The sequence below is a fragment of the Pygocentrus nattereri genome, chromosome 19 (genome assembly GCF_015220715.1).
Source record: "Pygocentrus nattereri isolate fPygNat1 chromosome 19, fPygNat1.pri, whole genome shotgun sequence".
In the NCBI taxonomy this organism is placed as follows: domain Eukaryota; kingdom Metazoa; phylum Chordata; class Actinopteri; order Characiformes; family Serrasalmidae; genus Pygocentrus; species Pygocentrus nattereri.
The window spans coordinates 10,913,779-10,931,442 of record NC_051229.1 but is presented as its reverse complement, the minus strand read 5'-3'; the positions used below and the strand labels follow the sequence as shown (position 1 = coordinate 10,931,442).

Below are 17,664 nucleotides of genomic sequence, written 5' to 3'. Positions count from 1 at the left end.
CAGTGCAGAAAAAACTAAACTGAGAATCAGATATCTTTAAATTTTCTGAAATTGCCTTTTAACCAGTCATTGCTAACTGCATAGCAGGCCATAAAGCAGGCCCCACTGCGCAGCTCCACCACAGGGCTCATACTGTGTCAGTTCATAATGGACCCATTTTCCAGACATTCTGGAACAAGGGTCACCCAGACAACATGCTACCACTTTTATGGTGCATATCTGTCTTTGATGCTAATGGAGATAATTGCTTATTTTAGCTCTTATCTAAACATGGACCTCCCATCAGAGCAACCCAGCAAGCTACTAAATAAACATGACTATACATTCAAGAGTAAGGGTTGCTTTGGTTCATTGATGGACACCCATGAAAGCCTTTGAAGAAGTTGTGTATTTATTGAAACTGCTGCATAAGGGCACCACTGCACAGCTGCATCCTGGGAACCACTTTTTTCTTTGTGTATTGAGTTTGACTGGGCCTCCTGGTGCAGCTGAACTCAGAAGGGGTTGACACTGAGGGCTGTTCTCTGAAGTGATTAGCTGGAGTGTTGAGAGCTGATGTGGTGTTACAGATGCTAGGGTCGTGTCAGTGTGTGTGTGTGTTTGACTAAACATCTGTTTCCTAACTTTATAGGTAAAAGACAAAACAATTGCAACTTAAATGTACATTGTACATTAATGAAAATGGGGCTGTCTTGTGCTGGAGGTTAGGGAACCTGCCCTGTGACCGGAAGGTTGCCGGTTCGATCCCCAGTGCCGACAGTCCATGACTGAGGTGTCCTTGAACAAGACACCTAACCCAATTGCTCCCCGGGCGCCGTGGATAGGGTTGCCCACCGCTCCGGGCAAGTGCTCACTACCCCTATTGTGTATGTGGTGTTTCACTTCACGGATGGGTTAAATGTGGAGGTGATATTTCCCCGTTTGTGGGATTAAAAAATGTCACTTATTCCAAGTAATTTTGGAGCACTTTTCTTTTCATTCATCTTTTTCCATCCATTTCCTTTATAGAAATGTTCACACAATGTAAGAGGCAGCTGCCATTATCAAATAAAATAAAAGATATGCATGGAAAGTTTATCCTCATAAGAGATAACACATTATAAAATGAAGCCATGCTACCTATATATGTAGAAAGTGAAGCATTTATAGAGGTCAAAAAGTAGTGCTCTTGCCATTGAAACGGTCACCAGAGTTAGATCGAACTAAGCTTAAATTTAGCTTGGTAAGCAAGAAATACTGTGTTCTGACTCAGAGTCTCTGGATCCAGAATGCTGCGAAGGTTATCTGTAACTTAAACTGTAACTAGAACCTGAAAGAAGATCCTGAAAGATCCAATAATCAACAATTCATACATTAGGCAGTTATACATTTTACAGATTTAGACATCTTGTGGTGGTCATTTCTGCAAACCCATATCCAAAAAAGTTATGATAGTAGGTAAAATGCAAAGAAAAAAGCAAAGCCATGATTTATTATATTTGATTTAATACATATAGCAGCACAAAGAGATATTTAATATTTCACCTTATCAGCTTTCCTGAGAAATATGCATGTCATGCATTCCTCCAGCTCTGAAATGCTCACAAACTCCATCTCCAAGAACCCTCTGGGGAATCACATGACCAATGACTCTTCTCTGCACTCCAATCATAGATCTCATTCACCTGAATACTAATCTGGTACACCTGTTCTTTCATGTGTCTAGTTAGATTTAGTATAAAGCCTGGGCTTTTAGACTAGTTACTTTGTAAGGTATTGCTTCTTCCAGTGAGAGCTACTGAGCATTTTTCTGATTGTCTTCTGTTTTGTCTGGATTTTTCGACTTTGTCTGCTTGTCTCTGCCCCTTTTGGATTTGGTTGCCTGGTTCTTATGATTTTTCCTTTTTGTCTTTGGTTTTTCTTGGATTTGACCTCTGCCTGTTTCACAACCACGGGTTTTGCTCAAGCCCTCTGCACCACAAGCATCTGATTCATCTGGTTGTGTCACAATGCAACAAATACCAAAAATATTGAGACAGGGATAATGTAAGACTGGGAAGTTTGTGGAATGATCAAAACCACCTCTTTGGAAAACTTACACGTAAACAAATCCATAGGTATCATGATTGGGTATACAATTAGAATTTGTAATGTGCAAAAACAGTCCAACAGTTTAACATTTCTGCAAGGAATTCAGACATAACAGACATTGTGTTCTCTGGGCTAAAGAAGAAAAGGATCCCAATTGTTACCAATGCAAAGTACAATGTCAATCACGGTGTGGGGTTGTGTTAGTACCAATAGCAAGGGTAAGTGGCCCATCTGTGGAGGCACCATTAATGCTGAGAGGTACATATAACCTGAATCAACATATGCTGCCATATAGACTACGTCTACGGATCACAGCTCTTTGTTTTTATTTGCATTTTTCCTACTGTCCCAACTTGAGAACCGGGTTTGTATTAGTCAGCCGCTAATTTTGCAGTGCAGGAGCTACAAGATGAGTTGTTATTGATGTTGTTATTGGTATCTATCATGACAAATGTCATACACTCTTAAAAAAAGATGGTTGTATAAGGGTTCTTTAATAGGGCAGTGGTTCTATTTAGAAACATGCTTAAATGGTTCTCGGCATGATGAAATGGTTCTTCAGATTGGTGGGAAATGTATGGCTTGACATCGTAACAATAGAAGAACTCTTTTCAGCGCTATAAAAAACCACATAAAAGTCATTCTCCACCAATCTAAGAAACAATTTCACCATGCAAAGAATAATTTAAGCATGCAAATAGTTCTCTGAATATTCATGGTGCTATATAGAACCACTGTCTTTACTAAAGAACCCTTGAAGAACCATCTTTTTTAAGAGCAGTGGTTAATACCTTGATGGCAGAGATTTTGACATCTGACACCGGAAATGGAAATAACACCGTTATATTACGAAACAAAATGTCATGACATGTTTATAGCATAGTTATGTTATGTAACAGGGTTCAGCGAAGTGCTACCCAAACGCTTTACCCTAAAATTCTTCTTATATTCTGTGTTTAGTTCTTCTGAGCATATTCAGGTAAAGTCAGTGCAGTAATCTAGCTGTTATTACTGACCGACCATTAGCCAAAGTAAGTAAAGCTCACTCTGAACTAGGAGCTCACACATTGCACACTGAGAGTGGTTAATATAAAGTTTGGCTGTTGCAAAAAGCTTCTGTTATATTTTACAAATTACAAGTGACAAATAGAAAACAACAAAGAACAGTGAACCTATAATTACAATCAGGGCTGTGAAATTCTGCACTGTGTTTTTATAAATCTATTGGAAGTCAATGTGTAGTGCCTGTCAAAAAGAAATCTAGGTTGGACTATGGCTGAATGCTAAATACACTGTCCTAAATGTGTTCAGTAATGAATAAAAACAAAGCAAGATATTCAGAATGCTTTTAGAGTACATGTAGAATATACCTTATTAAGGTACATGAGAAATATGTCTATTTTGTAATCGTTTTTACTTAATTCACACCTAATGTCACACTTAATTCTCACTGTTACTGATTGCCTGGTTTCATCACAAAATTTATATGATTTTGTTTCATGAAAAAATCACTTACAATTTGAATGAAGTACTGAAAAACATATCTGTGTGCTCGTGGTGTTTGGGAGTAGTTTTAAAACTCTATGGAATATATACACAGGTTTGCCAACTTGGCTGGAGTGAGATTTCGAGGTGTTTAGAGTGACTGAAGTGATATTTAAAATTTTACATGCATAAGTGTGCATTCATTCTTACACTGCTTAAAGCAATCATTAGTCATCAGAATGAAGCTGCAGTGCCCCTTGTGTTACTCAATCAAGCGACTAAGCAAATTTAGTTGATAACTAGGATCAATTTAACTAGACACACCCAGAGTTGATTACTGCCAGCCCACTTGAATCAAAGCATCACTTAAGTGGAACGTTTCTAGCAATTTTATGAAGGCTAAAAGGTCTCAAGAAACAGCAGCATACTATCTGGCATTCAAAAAGCCTCTGGAAGAAATAAGATTTTCTTGAAATATATTAGTCTGAAAAGAGATGCGAAGCCATTGCTAAAGCTCCAGCAAACCACAGTGAGAGCCTTTATCTCCAAATGAGGAAAACTTGAAACAGTGGTGGACCTTCCCAGAAGAGGCCAGCCTGCTAAAATTCCTCCAAGAGCACAGCGAAGACTCATCCAGGGAGTCACAAAAGAACCCAGACCAAAATCTAAGAAACTGCAGGGCTTGCTCAGCTCAGATAGGGCCAGCATTCATGATTCCACCATTAGAAAGAGACTGGGCAAATTGGTACCCATGGGAGAGTTGTAAGCCAAAAGACATTGCTAACCAAGAAGAACATAATGGCTTGTTTCACATTTGCCAAAAAACACCTTGCTGACCTCCAAGGCTTTTGGAATAATGTTCTGTGGACTGATGAGAGAACAGGGGTCCTGTTACATGTAGCATAAAGCTAAAGTAACACAGCACAATAAGAACATCACACCAACAGTCAAACATGATGGTAGTAGTGTGGTGGTGTGGGGTTGCTTCAGGGCCTGGGCGGCTTGCCATAACTGATGAAAACATGAATTCTGCTCTCTACCAGAAAATCCTGCAGAATATTCTGTCTGTGATATGAAGCTCAAGCGCAATGGGGTTATCCATCAAGACAGCAATTTAAAGAGCGGTCTCAGACACCAGAGTGGCAAAAAAAAGTTCAAAACGAAGGCTTGGAAGTGGCCTAGTCAAACTCCTGACTTGAAACTCATTGTGATGCGGTCAGGTCTTGCTTAAAAATCCTCCAAAGTGCTTAAATTAAAACAATTCTGCAAAGAACTACAGGCCAGAATTCATCCGCAGCAATGTGACTCTCCAGTTTTTCCTGTTTTTGGTTGGAGCTGCTAAAGATGACACCTGTTATTTAGTTTAGAGGCCAATTACTTTTTCACATGGGTGAAATAGGTGTTGCAAAAGTTTTTTTCCCTTCAATAAATGTAAAGATCATTTTAAAAACTATGTTTTCTCATACACTACTTGTCCTGAATTACATTTGTATGAGCATCTAAAACACTTTAGTCTGACAAATGTGAAAAATAGAGAAAATGAGTAGGGGCAAATATTTTTTCCCAGCACTGTAGGTGGTGATTTACTGGCTGGTTTCTTTGTACAGTGTGAGAGTTCATAAAAAGTCTCAGAATCGTATATTTTATACCAAACTCATACCAAAACTGTGAAAGTTGTTAATAGAGTTTTTTATTTAGACATTATAGACCCTGGAATACAGGCACTGTTTTTCATTTCAGATGTATTTCAGCTGAAATAAACAGTGTATGTGTGAAAGGGCACACATGGCAGTACAGCAAAGTACTGTATAGAGCAGCAATACATTTAATCACAACTGGCTGAATGAATAACAATCATTACCTAAATGTGAATATTAAAATAACTTCTATTGAAGCTATTTTTATAATTTATAACTTAGGCACATCCCATGCACATGCAGAAGTGTGTTCTCTATAGGAAATGTGTCAACTTATTGTCACTTAGGAAATGAACAAAACATGACCAGGTGTGCTCAAACGTTTTGCATTCTACAGTATATCTCAACCCTGTTTATCTGTAGAAGGTGTTTTTTGGGTTGAGCTTGAATAAGTCAGTTCAAACTGGATCAGGCAAGCATTGTTGTGAATGCTCCCATAGCCCCCCCACATGCACCATCTCTTCTGTCATTCATGCTTCTTTTTTCTCTAGACTGTTTCTCTTTCTATGTACTCCATCTCTCTCTCTCTCTCTCTCTCTCTCTCTCTCTCTCTCTCTCTCTCTCTCTCTCTCTCTCTCTCTCTCTCTCTCTCTCTCTCTAACCCCACCCTCCCCCATTTCTCTCATTTGCTCTGTCCCTCCTGACACATCACTGACAAAGCGCCACCTGTGCTATTTGGCAATGGGTCAAATCCCTCTCTCCCAACAGCTACTGCTTTCTCTCTCTCTCGCTCTGTCTCTATCTGCCTCTATCTCTCTCTCTTTCAAAACTGTTCTTTGTGCTTCAGTGTTAGCCTATTACAGGTTTTTAAAAACATCATGTAATCAAAATACTATATTATGTTCCTGATAGGACAAGTCTCAAATGACATGGATAACAAACTGACTATTGCTGCAACTCTCTAATGGAACTAAATATAAAACCTTCATGTTTTCTCTCTCTCTATCTTTTTAGCTGCATCTGCTGCTTCTCTCTGCTTCTGCTCTGTTTCTTTCTCTCTCCTTCTCAGTCCTTCTCTCCATGCCCGTTGCTGCTTATAAATTCACCCTGCCTCTTTCTTTCTTTCTTTCTTTCTTTCTTTCCTCCCACCCCCCTCTCCTACTGGTTTCTCCCGTTTAGGTCTGCTTTTATCTCTCTTAACCTCTATCTCTCTCTCTCAGTCTCGCTATGTCTCTCTTTCTCAATGTCGCTCTCTATCTCCACCTCTCTTTCACTCTCCCTCCCCATTTCTCCCCATTTTGTGTGTTTCTATTTCTCTCAACCTCTCTCTCTATTTCTGCCCTTTTTGTCTGCCTCTGTCTCCCTCAGCCTCTGTCTCTATACCTCTTTTATTTGACCCTTTTGTCTGATTCTCTCTCTATCTCTCTCAGTGCTGTGTCTCTCTTCCACTCCCTCTTTTTTAGTCTCTTAGAAATCTAGAGAGAACAGAGATAAGAAGGACAAGTCTAGTGAGAATAGAAAGAGAAAGGAAGGAGAATGGATAGAAGATGTAGGAGAGGTCTAGTGAGAATGTAGAGAAGAAGGAGAAAGAAGTCTAGTGAGAATGGAAAGGTGGTCTGTTAATGAGAAGACTCAACACTGACATGATTTAAAGCCCTTCAGCTCTCTCTCCTCTGTCTCTCTCTCTCTCTCTCTCTCTCTCTCTCTCTCTGTCTCTCTCTCTCTCTCTCTCTCTCTCTCACTCACACACACACACACACTCAGCTGCTGCAGCTCTTGTTATCTTCAATATTACTGACTATTCTTAACATCACACTGAGTGAAAGTGTTCATCTCTCCACCCACATGTGCCCTTAATGAACTTAAACATCACTCTGATCTCTTCATTTACTGCTTTTATTCTGATTTCAGATCAATTTCACAGCACAGAGCACACACAAGCTGAGTGCTTTCCAGCCTATCGGTCTGTATGTGATGACCTTTTGACTTCAAACCCCTCCAAACTAGCTTAACAGGGGTACAGCCTGTGCCGATGCTGCGTGAGTGTGTGTGTAAAGATCTGTGTATCTGCAGGCTCGGAGCTCATTTGCATTCTGCTGAAGCAGAAGCTGGCAGTAAAAAGTTTGCATGTGCGTGTTTGGGGTGTGGGGGGTGCTGAAAAAGGATATTGAATTTTTGTCGGCTTTATGAGAACGTGTCCTCCAGGATCAAGCAGTTAAAAGTATTTAATTACCCCACAATTACTGAAAGAGCACATAACTCACACCACACACTGACCTGTCTCTGTGCTCACACACTTACAGGGGTATGTGGGTGCATATACTTCTGTGTGGGTGCATATGCATATGCATACACTCACCAGCCACTTTATTAGGTACACATTACTGGTAAAAGGTTGGACCCCCTTTTGCCTTCAGAACTGCCTTAATTCTTCGTGGCACACTTTCAACAAGGTGTTGGAAACATTCCTCAGAGATTTTGTTTATTTATTTGAGTTACTGTTGCCTTTCTATCGTCTCAAACCAGCCTGCCCATTCTCCTCTGACCTCTCACATCAACAAGGCATTTTCGTCCACACAACTGCCGCTCACTGGGTATTTTCTCTTTTTCGGCCCATTCTCTGTAAACCCGAGAGATGGTTGTGCATGAAAATCCCAGTAGATCAGTAGTTTCTGAAATTATCAGACCAGCCCGTCTGGCACCAACAACCACGCCACGTTCAAAGTCACTTAAATCACCTTTCTTCCCCATTGTGATGCTCGGTTTGTACTTGAGTAAGTTGTCTTGACCACCTCTACATGCCTAAATGCATTGAGTTGCCTAAAGTCTTAGGCACCGAAGCAAACTGCTTAAAACCATTTATCTGTGAAATGTTTGTGTTTTTGCTTATAACTGTAGAATAATTAAATAAACATAAATACAAAAGCAACAATAGTTTATTATTTTCAAAGATGCAGTTGATATCTTGTGAGCTAGTTGGAAGAATAAAGGTTTGGATACAGACGTCTCCTCATTCAAATCCACCAGAAACACACCTGACTTAATTTAATAAAGCATTGATTAACCCTCTGGGGTCCAGGAACTCAACCACACATCAAATTTGATATTTCTAAATGTTTGTGATAATACAGAGCAGAAATATGGTTCAAATTTCTTGAATCTGTATACTTTGCCCTTTCCATTTCATCTCATCACAAGATCTAATGTGACTCACAATCAGAGTTTTGAGGCTATGAACAGGGGTTGTGATACACATTATCTGCCTCTCACTGTGTGTACTTGGTGGGTTTATGTGTCCGTCTTCATTTTGTGTGTAACTGACCAAAGGACACTCGGGAAATCACTAAGGACTTAGTCATCATGTCGGAAATGTTGTGGGGAAAGTCGTAGGAGAGAGAAAAAAAAGGCATATTCTAAGGTTAGATTTGAATGAGCGAGAGAATCAGGGTGTTTGATCCAAACATTTGGACTTTTTAGTTTGGTCTGAACCAAAACAGCAAAAAAATAAATATGGTCAAACTAAAAGAGGTCGTCTGATGAAACTGAGGAATGGTTAGATATGTCTGCAGTGTGAAAACACTTTTTTGGATGGTTCAGACTTTTGGACAAAGTTAAGCCAAAACTAACTAGATCAAATGTATACAATGTAACAAAAAGGTTCGGACCTTTAGATGTGAAAAAGCCCTTAAGCTGCCAGACTTGTTCCAGAGACGAGGAGCAAATCTTGATAATGCTTGATCACCGAGTTATGGAAATTTTAACAATAGATCTAACTTGGGGACCAAATGAAAGGGTCAAGTTGAGAATATCACACAGATTTCAAACAAGAGGGGAAAAGAACACAGTTACATCATCAATGAGGAGAGTGAGAGAAGCAGTTTTACTGAGGGTTGATTTAGATCCAATGAGGCCTAATATTCAGACTTCAGATTTATCGCTGACTGTATGAGGAAGTTGTGTTTCACCCAGTTTTTGGTTGCAGGTAGGCAGCTTTCCAAGTGACTAAGGGGTGGATTTGTAGTGGATTTAGGCCTAAAATAAATCTGGGTGTCTTCCACGTAACAGTGAAAATCCAGTTTGAAAGGGCCAAGTGGGAGTATATAAATAATAAGCAAGAAAGGTCCAAGGATTGAACCTTGTGGAATCCCTTGAATGACAGCAGAGGTGAGGTGGCAGAAGTATGTCCAGAAAGAGTAATGAACTGCTTTCTCCCAGTTAAGTAGAATGTCAAACAATCAGGAGTACTGAATATACTTAAGTCCAACGATATAAGGATGCTAAGAGCACCAGCATCTGCAGATACGAGATCAATGATGACCCTAATCAAAGCAGTTTTGGTGTGATGGAATCCTTAGAGTTTATTAGTTTCTAAGTACTTAGAAACTTAGAAACCAACTTAGAGTTGGCTGGCAAGTGCTTGTTTGAGAACTTTTGACAGGAATGGAAACATAGAAATTGGAGAGTGTTAATTAAACTTTGATGGGTATAGGCAGTTTTTTCAGTACATACCTACAGTGATCTTATAGACGGAGGAAACCTGGTTGGAAAACAGTGATTGGTTTACAAGAGTTCTGAAATGAGACATGAGACACGAGGGCAGCTAGGTAAGCTTTAAAGAAGGGAGAGAGGATCAATGATTTTTGAGGGTCAAAAATTCCCATAAACACACTCCTAACCCAATATAGCGTATTTCTAGTGGTAGAGACAGTTATAGAATTATGGATTTGAGAGATTTTACTTTCAAAGAAACGTAAGAATGAGTTAAAAAGTTCAGGGGAAGCAGCTACAGTACTTTCAGGGGTTTAAAAAGCTTGGTTTCTGTTATAAAAATATCTATAAATCCTATAAATCCTGCCATATAAAAATATGGCAGGAATTAATAGGAGCACTGTTAAAGAGACTGGAAAGAAGGCTGACTTAGCAGCACATAAGGCATCTCTGCAGGCAGATATACGCTGCTTATAAGCCTCAGCATGAACAAAGAGTTTTGATTTCATATGGAGTCTTTCAAGCTGATGACATGTCTGTTTCATGTTGTGCAAGTCAGAGGTTTAACAAAGGAAGGAAGAGATATAGGAGACAGCTTTTGCTTTCACATAGAAGCTGTTGCACTGAGGCACTCAAGTAGAATAACGTTGAGCTTTACAGCATGTTCTTTGGGAAAAGCGGGAGCAGGATCAAGAAAAAAGGCAGTGGAGAAAGACTGAGTAAGAGTAAAAGGGTCAACAGATTTAGTCTTACAGAAGGAAGTAAGTCTTTTAGTGGAATGAAGATGTACAGCTAGATGGGCTGAAAACAACATGAGCTTATGATCAGAGAGTGGAAACAGCAAAGGACGGAGATTCAGAACAGGTTAGGAAAAAAAAACAGGTTAAGTCAGGAGTATGACCTTTATTGTGGACGGGAAAATCTAAATATATGAGATAGAAACAGTCAAGAAATAAGTGAGAGCTTGCAGCCTAAAGTGTTCACATGAATACTGAACTCACCAACTCGCCACCATCTCAACACCATCTCAGCACCAACTCATCACTGTCTCATTTGCAACACAGATAGCAAACCTGTTGGTCCTTACCTTCAATGCCTTGCCGCTATCCACTGAGACATCATTATCCTGAACATATGGTCTTGGCAAGAGTCAGAGATCAGTTTAGAGATCTTTGGGTTAGGAGGAAATAAAGTCTTCCATTGCAGCCTCTGTTCCACTGTGTCAGTTACTCATACAACTATTCTGATGACTTGGAAAAACTTAAGAATTTTACTTTTCAAATGAGACCAAGATAATAACAGTAGCCTAAAGTACGTAAGAACAGTGCTCCTTTTACTTTGAGTACACAAAAATGAGGCGAAAGTTAAAAGGTTAATAATGTTGTCCCTGAGAACTTTCAGAAGCTCCTCCAACTTCACCACAATTGCTACTTGTCGAGTGAAATCTTCTCAACCAATGCCAGTGACTTTTATAATGATACAATGTGCAATTTAACATTTTTATTTTTTATTTTTGCAGAACTAATAAGTAGATTTTTTAAACCTTCACTTATATGTCTGTTTTAACATAACGAGTTTGCTTTTTTAAAATAACTTTGTTCATGCTTGCATACATACATTTTATTCATAGTTATAAGTAAAAAGTCAAAAGACAGGGTAACACTGTACATACATGTGTCTACATAATACATTCATAACATCTAACATGAACACTTCATAACATGCTTATGAATGTTTAAATTATTATTTATACAAGTTTCTATGACATTAATATGGACTACTATGCCATTTTACTGAGAGACATTAAAACTCTGCATTTTTTTAATTTTGAAAAACTATATTCACTATCAGTGAAACACCTTACAGACGCACAGGGCAGCCAAAATAAAAATGACCTTGATTTACCCTTTTTAAAATTAAGTGCTTTGACACTTTCAGCTATTTTTAAGTATTTATTTCTTCTTAAGCATTTGTATTTTTTGCTTTGTTATTCTTACTCCTTCATACTCTATGTCTTCTATAAAATGGAACAATTTAACAGTCTATGCATCGTTGAGGAAAACATAATTTATCCTTAGTTTAACTCTCTTGTGGTTAGATGCTAGAGCTGTAATCCCAATGCTTTAGAGCATTTATTTTATTTTTAATGATGTTCTTCCTCGTTTATGACATTGGAGATGGCACAAGTATAATTTTGCATTGGTTAACTGACACTATTCGAGGCTAAATGTTGCATGAGTAATTTACCTTACATATAGTAAAGTGACATCCAAAGCAACTAATGCTTAAGAAAAAAGTAATACCTAAAAAGAAGTAGAAAGTATAAATGAAACAAGTGTCAAAGCACTTAATGACCAAAGGGATAAAGTGAGGTCATTGTTATTGTGTCTGTCCAGAAATGAGGCATTTTACTCGAAGAAAAAAATAAAATAAAATTCAGAATTTTATTTGGAAAAATGTCTCTCAATCAAATAACATTGTAGTCCATAAAAATATCATGTGAAACATGTATACTTTATAAATAATGATAAAAACATTCACTACGATGTTATTATTTGTTAATGGAAGGTTTTATGAATGTGTTGACATTGTGTGTATAAGATTAATGTGGATATATGCTTTGAAAGTGTATTCCATACAAAAACAAGTGTCTGAATACATGTTTCTCCTCACTGTATACTTACAAATATGTGTGTTTGTGTGTGTAGCTGATGGTAATCTCTTTACTATTCCTCTCCTCCAGTGTCTCTAATAGACATTTACGGTAATGAGGCTAATAGCTGTAAACAGCATCTCGGTTTTCTCTGATGTATCACACTCACACACAACACAGCTGACGGCCTGTTATGGGCTCTGATTTTCTCGCCACGTCTATTTTTCTCATCAGGCTCTCTTTACCGACTCACAGACACCTCTCTGTGCTTTAAGTGTGGCATGTTCAACATCACATGTAATGTTACCAAAGCAGCTGGAGGATTTAATGGAGACAGATGTGTGTCTGTGTGCTCGTCTCTCTCTCTGTCTCTCTAATTCTCTCCTTTCTGATCTATCTATGCATGATGAATGGGGTGAAAAGAAGGCTGATGACTTATGAAGAAAACAGTAATCATAGACATTACTGTCACCAAGGGAGACCTGAGAGAATGAGAGACTGGGCGAGAGAGTGAAGGAGAGAGTGAGAGAGAGAGTGTGTGTGTGTGTGGGGGGGGGTACAGAGTGAAGCAGAAGCTGGAGAGATAGAGTGTGAGTGAACGACAGAAAGAATGACAGAAAAAGTGCTAAAACAAGTTGCTGAGGCGAAAACGTGCAGTTTGCCATATGTGTGTCACTCTAAGCAGTTCAAAAATGATCAAAGTGCAGCACGTTAGGAAGTAGATAACCGATAATTAGCAAGAATAATAACTATTATTTTTCAAATATTATATCCTTCTGGTTATATAAAGCCACCTTCTACATGTTATTTTCATTTGTGTACTAAAAAAACCTCCCAAAAAGAGTTTTGCTCTTGAAAGACATTTAACATCATCAGTTTTCTACAGGCTGACATGTTTATAGCAACCTGTTAGCTGCTTAGCTACTCTCTGAATTATCTTACCTTTTAAGCTTTGATGATGAATGTTTGACTAACGTAAATTAGTATTATACTAGCAATGTCAAAGGAATAAAGAAAGGCTAAACTGTATTATGTATTGTTATATGTGACTGACACAAGGCTGTATCTGGGTCTCAGTCTAAACAATGAAGATGCAGAGGGAATGACTGGAGTTTGACACTGTAAAAATGACTTTATGGCTAAGTACAACACAGTGGGTGTGTCAGGGGGTTAGGCAGGTTTTTTGGGGGGGGGGTGGCAGTATTTCTTAGTTTTACTCAGTATTACTACAACAACAAAATACTGTGAAGGAGAAAATAAAATGTTTCCTATTTATGTTTCCAGATCATTGAATCAATCCCATTACATAGAAATCTTTAATACAGAAATGTTTTAATTTACTTTTTGAGCCCTTTGAGTCGACAACATTTGATTTCTTTCTGAGAATATATTTTAAATGTCCCTCATTAGTTTCCTGCTGCTATGGATACTGCCCAGCCCCACTAATCTAAAACACATACGGTAGTGATAAGCTTGCGTTCAAGTAAATCACCATTGCTGGTATAGAGTGTTTTTAATCAGTGAAAGCTGGAGCAGTAGTCATAGGAAAACTTTCTAGGCATTCACATACATGTGTGTACATTCATTGGTTGTACACCATGAAATTAGGCGTAACTGAGCATGTCTCACGGCCAATGCGTGAGAGCTGGCAGCGCTGCGGATCTGGTGAACAAAATGGGACACAATCTTAACCAGATGGGAACCGTATCACTTTTTGTCCCATTGACGTTAACAGATGTGCGCTACCTTGGTTTACGTTATATAGCTTTGGCGAAAGTTGAACAAAGAAAATTGAACATATGGAGAACAAAATAATGTTGCATTTTCACCGTCTGAGTTTGGTGTGCAAGATATCATCAATTATAAACATGTTTGAATAAAATAAATTGGCGTTGAATTCACCGCATGAATAAATCACAGTGTGTGTGTGTGTGTGTGTGTGTGTAGGCCTTTAATGTGTGTGTGTGGAACCAGGGAAGTATTGGTGTGGGCAACAGACAAGTCTCATTTGTAAGCTAGCTCTTGTTGAACAATAATACACACCCGGGTTTGACACCAATCCCCTTGAAGCACGGCTGTGTGGAAGTGGGGAAGCGGCCAGTCTACTGTAATTAGCCCCTGAACTTCACAAGAAGCACCGATTTGTCAGGCGAAGATCAAAGCGAAACAGGCCAGCGCGTGTGTGCCTGGCGGCCATACGCCGACATCCTGCTGTAATCAGACGCAGCCACTGAGACACGACCTTTTACAGTCGGGGGGGGTTACCATCAGAAAATGAGGATAATCTCTACAAGGTTTAAAGGCAAAAACCTCTATTTCTGAACATTCCCTAGTCTACAGTACCAGTCACAAGTTTGGACACACCCTTAGAGACACTGAGGCTATCCTTGTTTTATTATTTTCCATGTCAGAATATATTAGTTAACACATGCTGTCATATCAAAACGGTATCTCTAAAATGGTAACTTTAGAGGACAAACAAGAAAAGGTCATTAACTTGAATTTATGTTAATGTAACAGGATTTTATTATAAGCACGTGTTCCAGGCTTGCTTGAGTCCATTTAGTCACTAGGTCTACTGCCATTGGTAAAGGGTCCATACCGTTAAAACCCAAATGTTCCTTGCTTCTTTAAATTAAGAGTTGGATACATTATGCAAAATTGTTGAAGTTTCAAAATCTATCATTCACTCTTCAGTCTATACAGTTCATTCAGCAGTGCTGTGGCTGTTTGCAATGAGATCACAAAGCCATAACCAATTCAGCAAAATTGGTAAAACATGTTTTTAATCCTTTTAAAAATTTAAAGCATGTTAACCAACGAATTTGAGTGTACTGACTTGATTTAATTTGATTTGTGGCTGAGATTTCCCGCTGTGTTATTATTTTTGTGTTCCAAACTGCATACTAGCTCACAAAATAATGCTTATACTATTAAAAGTGCACTCATTAGAGTAGTAGGTGAAGTGCAGAAGCATGTGGCTTGCGAGGCGGCATTAGATCAGCCAGTGAGATCAGCAGCTCCAATGGCTGATTAGCTGCTCAGTAACAGTTAAACATCTCCATTTATTGAGGTAAATTGATGCATTTATTGAGGTGTTGTATTCACCAATTTTTGGAATTCATTCTGTGTTTAAGGCACCTTAGTGTAACTGCAGCACCAAGGTGGAATGGAAAGTTCAAATGAGAAGCTGACAAATAAAAAGCTGACTTCTGAGCTTTGGTAGCCACTTTTATTTGTTTTTGTAAATATCACACAATGAAATGTTCTAAACTCTGGAGAAATGCAAACTAGGCAGATCTGGCCTAGCAATCTAGCTAATTCTTCTCGTAGCATTTTCTGGAGGCGCATCTAAAGCATCTACATGTCTTTAAATTCATTCTGGTCTATTTTGCTTGGTCTTAATCACTTGCAGGGCTGTATCCATAGTAATGATGATGAGACAAGCTCTATTAGAGCACAGTCTGAGTCACAGCTTGCCTACCAAAATGGCTACAGGGTCTTCTTAATAATGTAATCAAATATGATTTCAGCCTACAGCAGTTTAGTCTCACTCATTCACACTGAAGTTATAAGGAGTGTTTCAGCTCACACTGAAAAAAAGCTTTCTCTCTGATGCCTGGCTTACCAAGATGGAGTAAGCAGCCTTAAGTTTCTCAAACTTTACTAAATGAAGTGGAATATGTAATCAGTTGCACTCCCAATATCTCTACCCATTTTCCATGTTTTGAAATAATCCTGCTCCAAAGCACAAGCATGAGGGAGAGAAGCCAGAATTAGCATTTTTCCATGCACATGGCCCATTGACTGCTTGCACAGCAGTTTTGTATATAACATGCAGGCAGCATGTGACTAATTTGCGCCTAAAACTGGTGAAAAAGGCTTAGTACAGTGGGCCCTTAGAGTCAAATCGGATGTATTTAGCAGCACTGCGTGCTATTAAGCAGTGTTGAAAATGCACTGAGAACCATTCTGACGCATTTAGCCGTGTGAAATATCCACTGAGAACCATTCTGACGAATTTAGCATGGTTGAACTGCCATGTTCTGAAACGTTTAACAATACTGAACACTCACCTCATGTTTGCCCTTCATCCTGCAGATTCGAATGTCGTTCTTGTTGGATTCCCACGTTCTCTTCTGCAGTGAGAGAAAGAGAACACAGTTAGTACTAATGCTGCAAAGATGGATAGTTACACATTCAATTGTTTGTGTGAATTAATTGACTTATAATTGTTTAACTGGTTTAAATGTGGCCTGTATATTTGAAGATCTGTAACAATAAAATCTGGCAAACTGAGGTCACCGAAAGCTAAACCACTACCATGGAAAAAAAATATGGTGTTTTGTGTAAGCCTGTTAATAATTCTAAGCTAATAATAATAAGTGACATAATAATAATAAAGATGTAGATTGGACTCGTTTAACATTTTTTATTGTAGTTCAATAGATAAGCTGACTGTAAACAGCTCTCCAGACATTCCAATGACATATTTTCATGGAACAATGGAAATGGATATATCTTGATGAACATTTCAGTGACTAACCTAAGTAATGTAATAGAAAGAGCTTTAGATTTAAGAGTAATGTTCGCTCATTCTGACGAATCACTGATTGTGTGTCCTCACGGAGCAGTTCAGTTTGTCACAACACCAGCACGGAAGGAAAACTACCTTTTACTGATCATTGTGCTGATGCAGAATCATCAGCAGGTTCTTTTCCGGTGTTTGCAGGTAAAGTTTTGCTTCCATGCAAAACCAGATTTGAATATCAATGCTGTTGGAACAAAACCTCATATCTCCATTTTTGAATGGCGTAAAAAATGCCTTTACATTTTGGGTAGATTTCAGGATGAATGGACCAATGAAAGGATATTTGGGGAAAAAACTCTGGTTCCATTGACTTACATTGAGTATAAAGTATGTTTTTTCCTTCTCCTGTAAAGTTAACATTTTGGAAATATGAGGTTTTCTTCCGACAGCAGCGATATGTTGTATGTGAAGTCTGTGCTCCCAGACTTCACTTCTTTTTTTAACTTTCAGCCGTAATTGTTCTTTTTGTTGTTATTTTACTATCTGCTCATATAGACACGACACTATAGGTGAATAACTGCCCTCTTCAGGTTAAGCTGTTAACTCTCATAGTGTGAACGTTATCTTCAAAATGTAAAAAACAAAAAATCATTCATACAAATATATTTCAACAATTTTTTGTTGTGTGCAAAAATCTGGGCGCCCCAGTGAAATGACACGTTTGTTGATTTTCTAGGTGAAAATAACTGAACACGTCTTCTACAGAGAATACATTTCTGCACATTTTAATGCACAATTCA

General features: G+C 38.5%; 1 protein-coding gene across 2 annotated transcripts in view; it reads right to left on the bottom strand.

Annotated features, from left to right (window-relative positions):
* sema6ba (sema domain, transmembrane domain (TM), and cytoplasmic domain, (semaphorin) 6Ba) overlaps positions 1-17,664 on the bottom strand; it is a 222,073-nt gene that overhangs the window by 70,311 nt on the left and 134,098 nt on the right. For both annotated transcript variants that reach the window (XM_017707447.2, XM_037531151.1), the window contains exon 5: positions 16,410-16,472. In XM_017707447.2, coding sequence (XP_017562936.1) covers positions 16,410-16,472 — 63 coding nt within the window. The remainder of the gene's footprint in view (positions 1-16,409; positions 16,473-17,664) is intronic.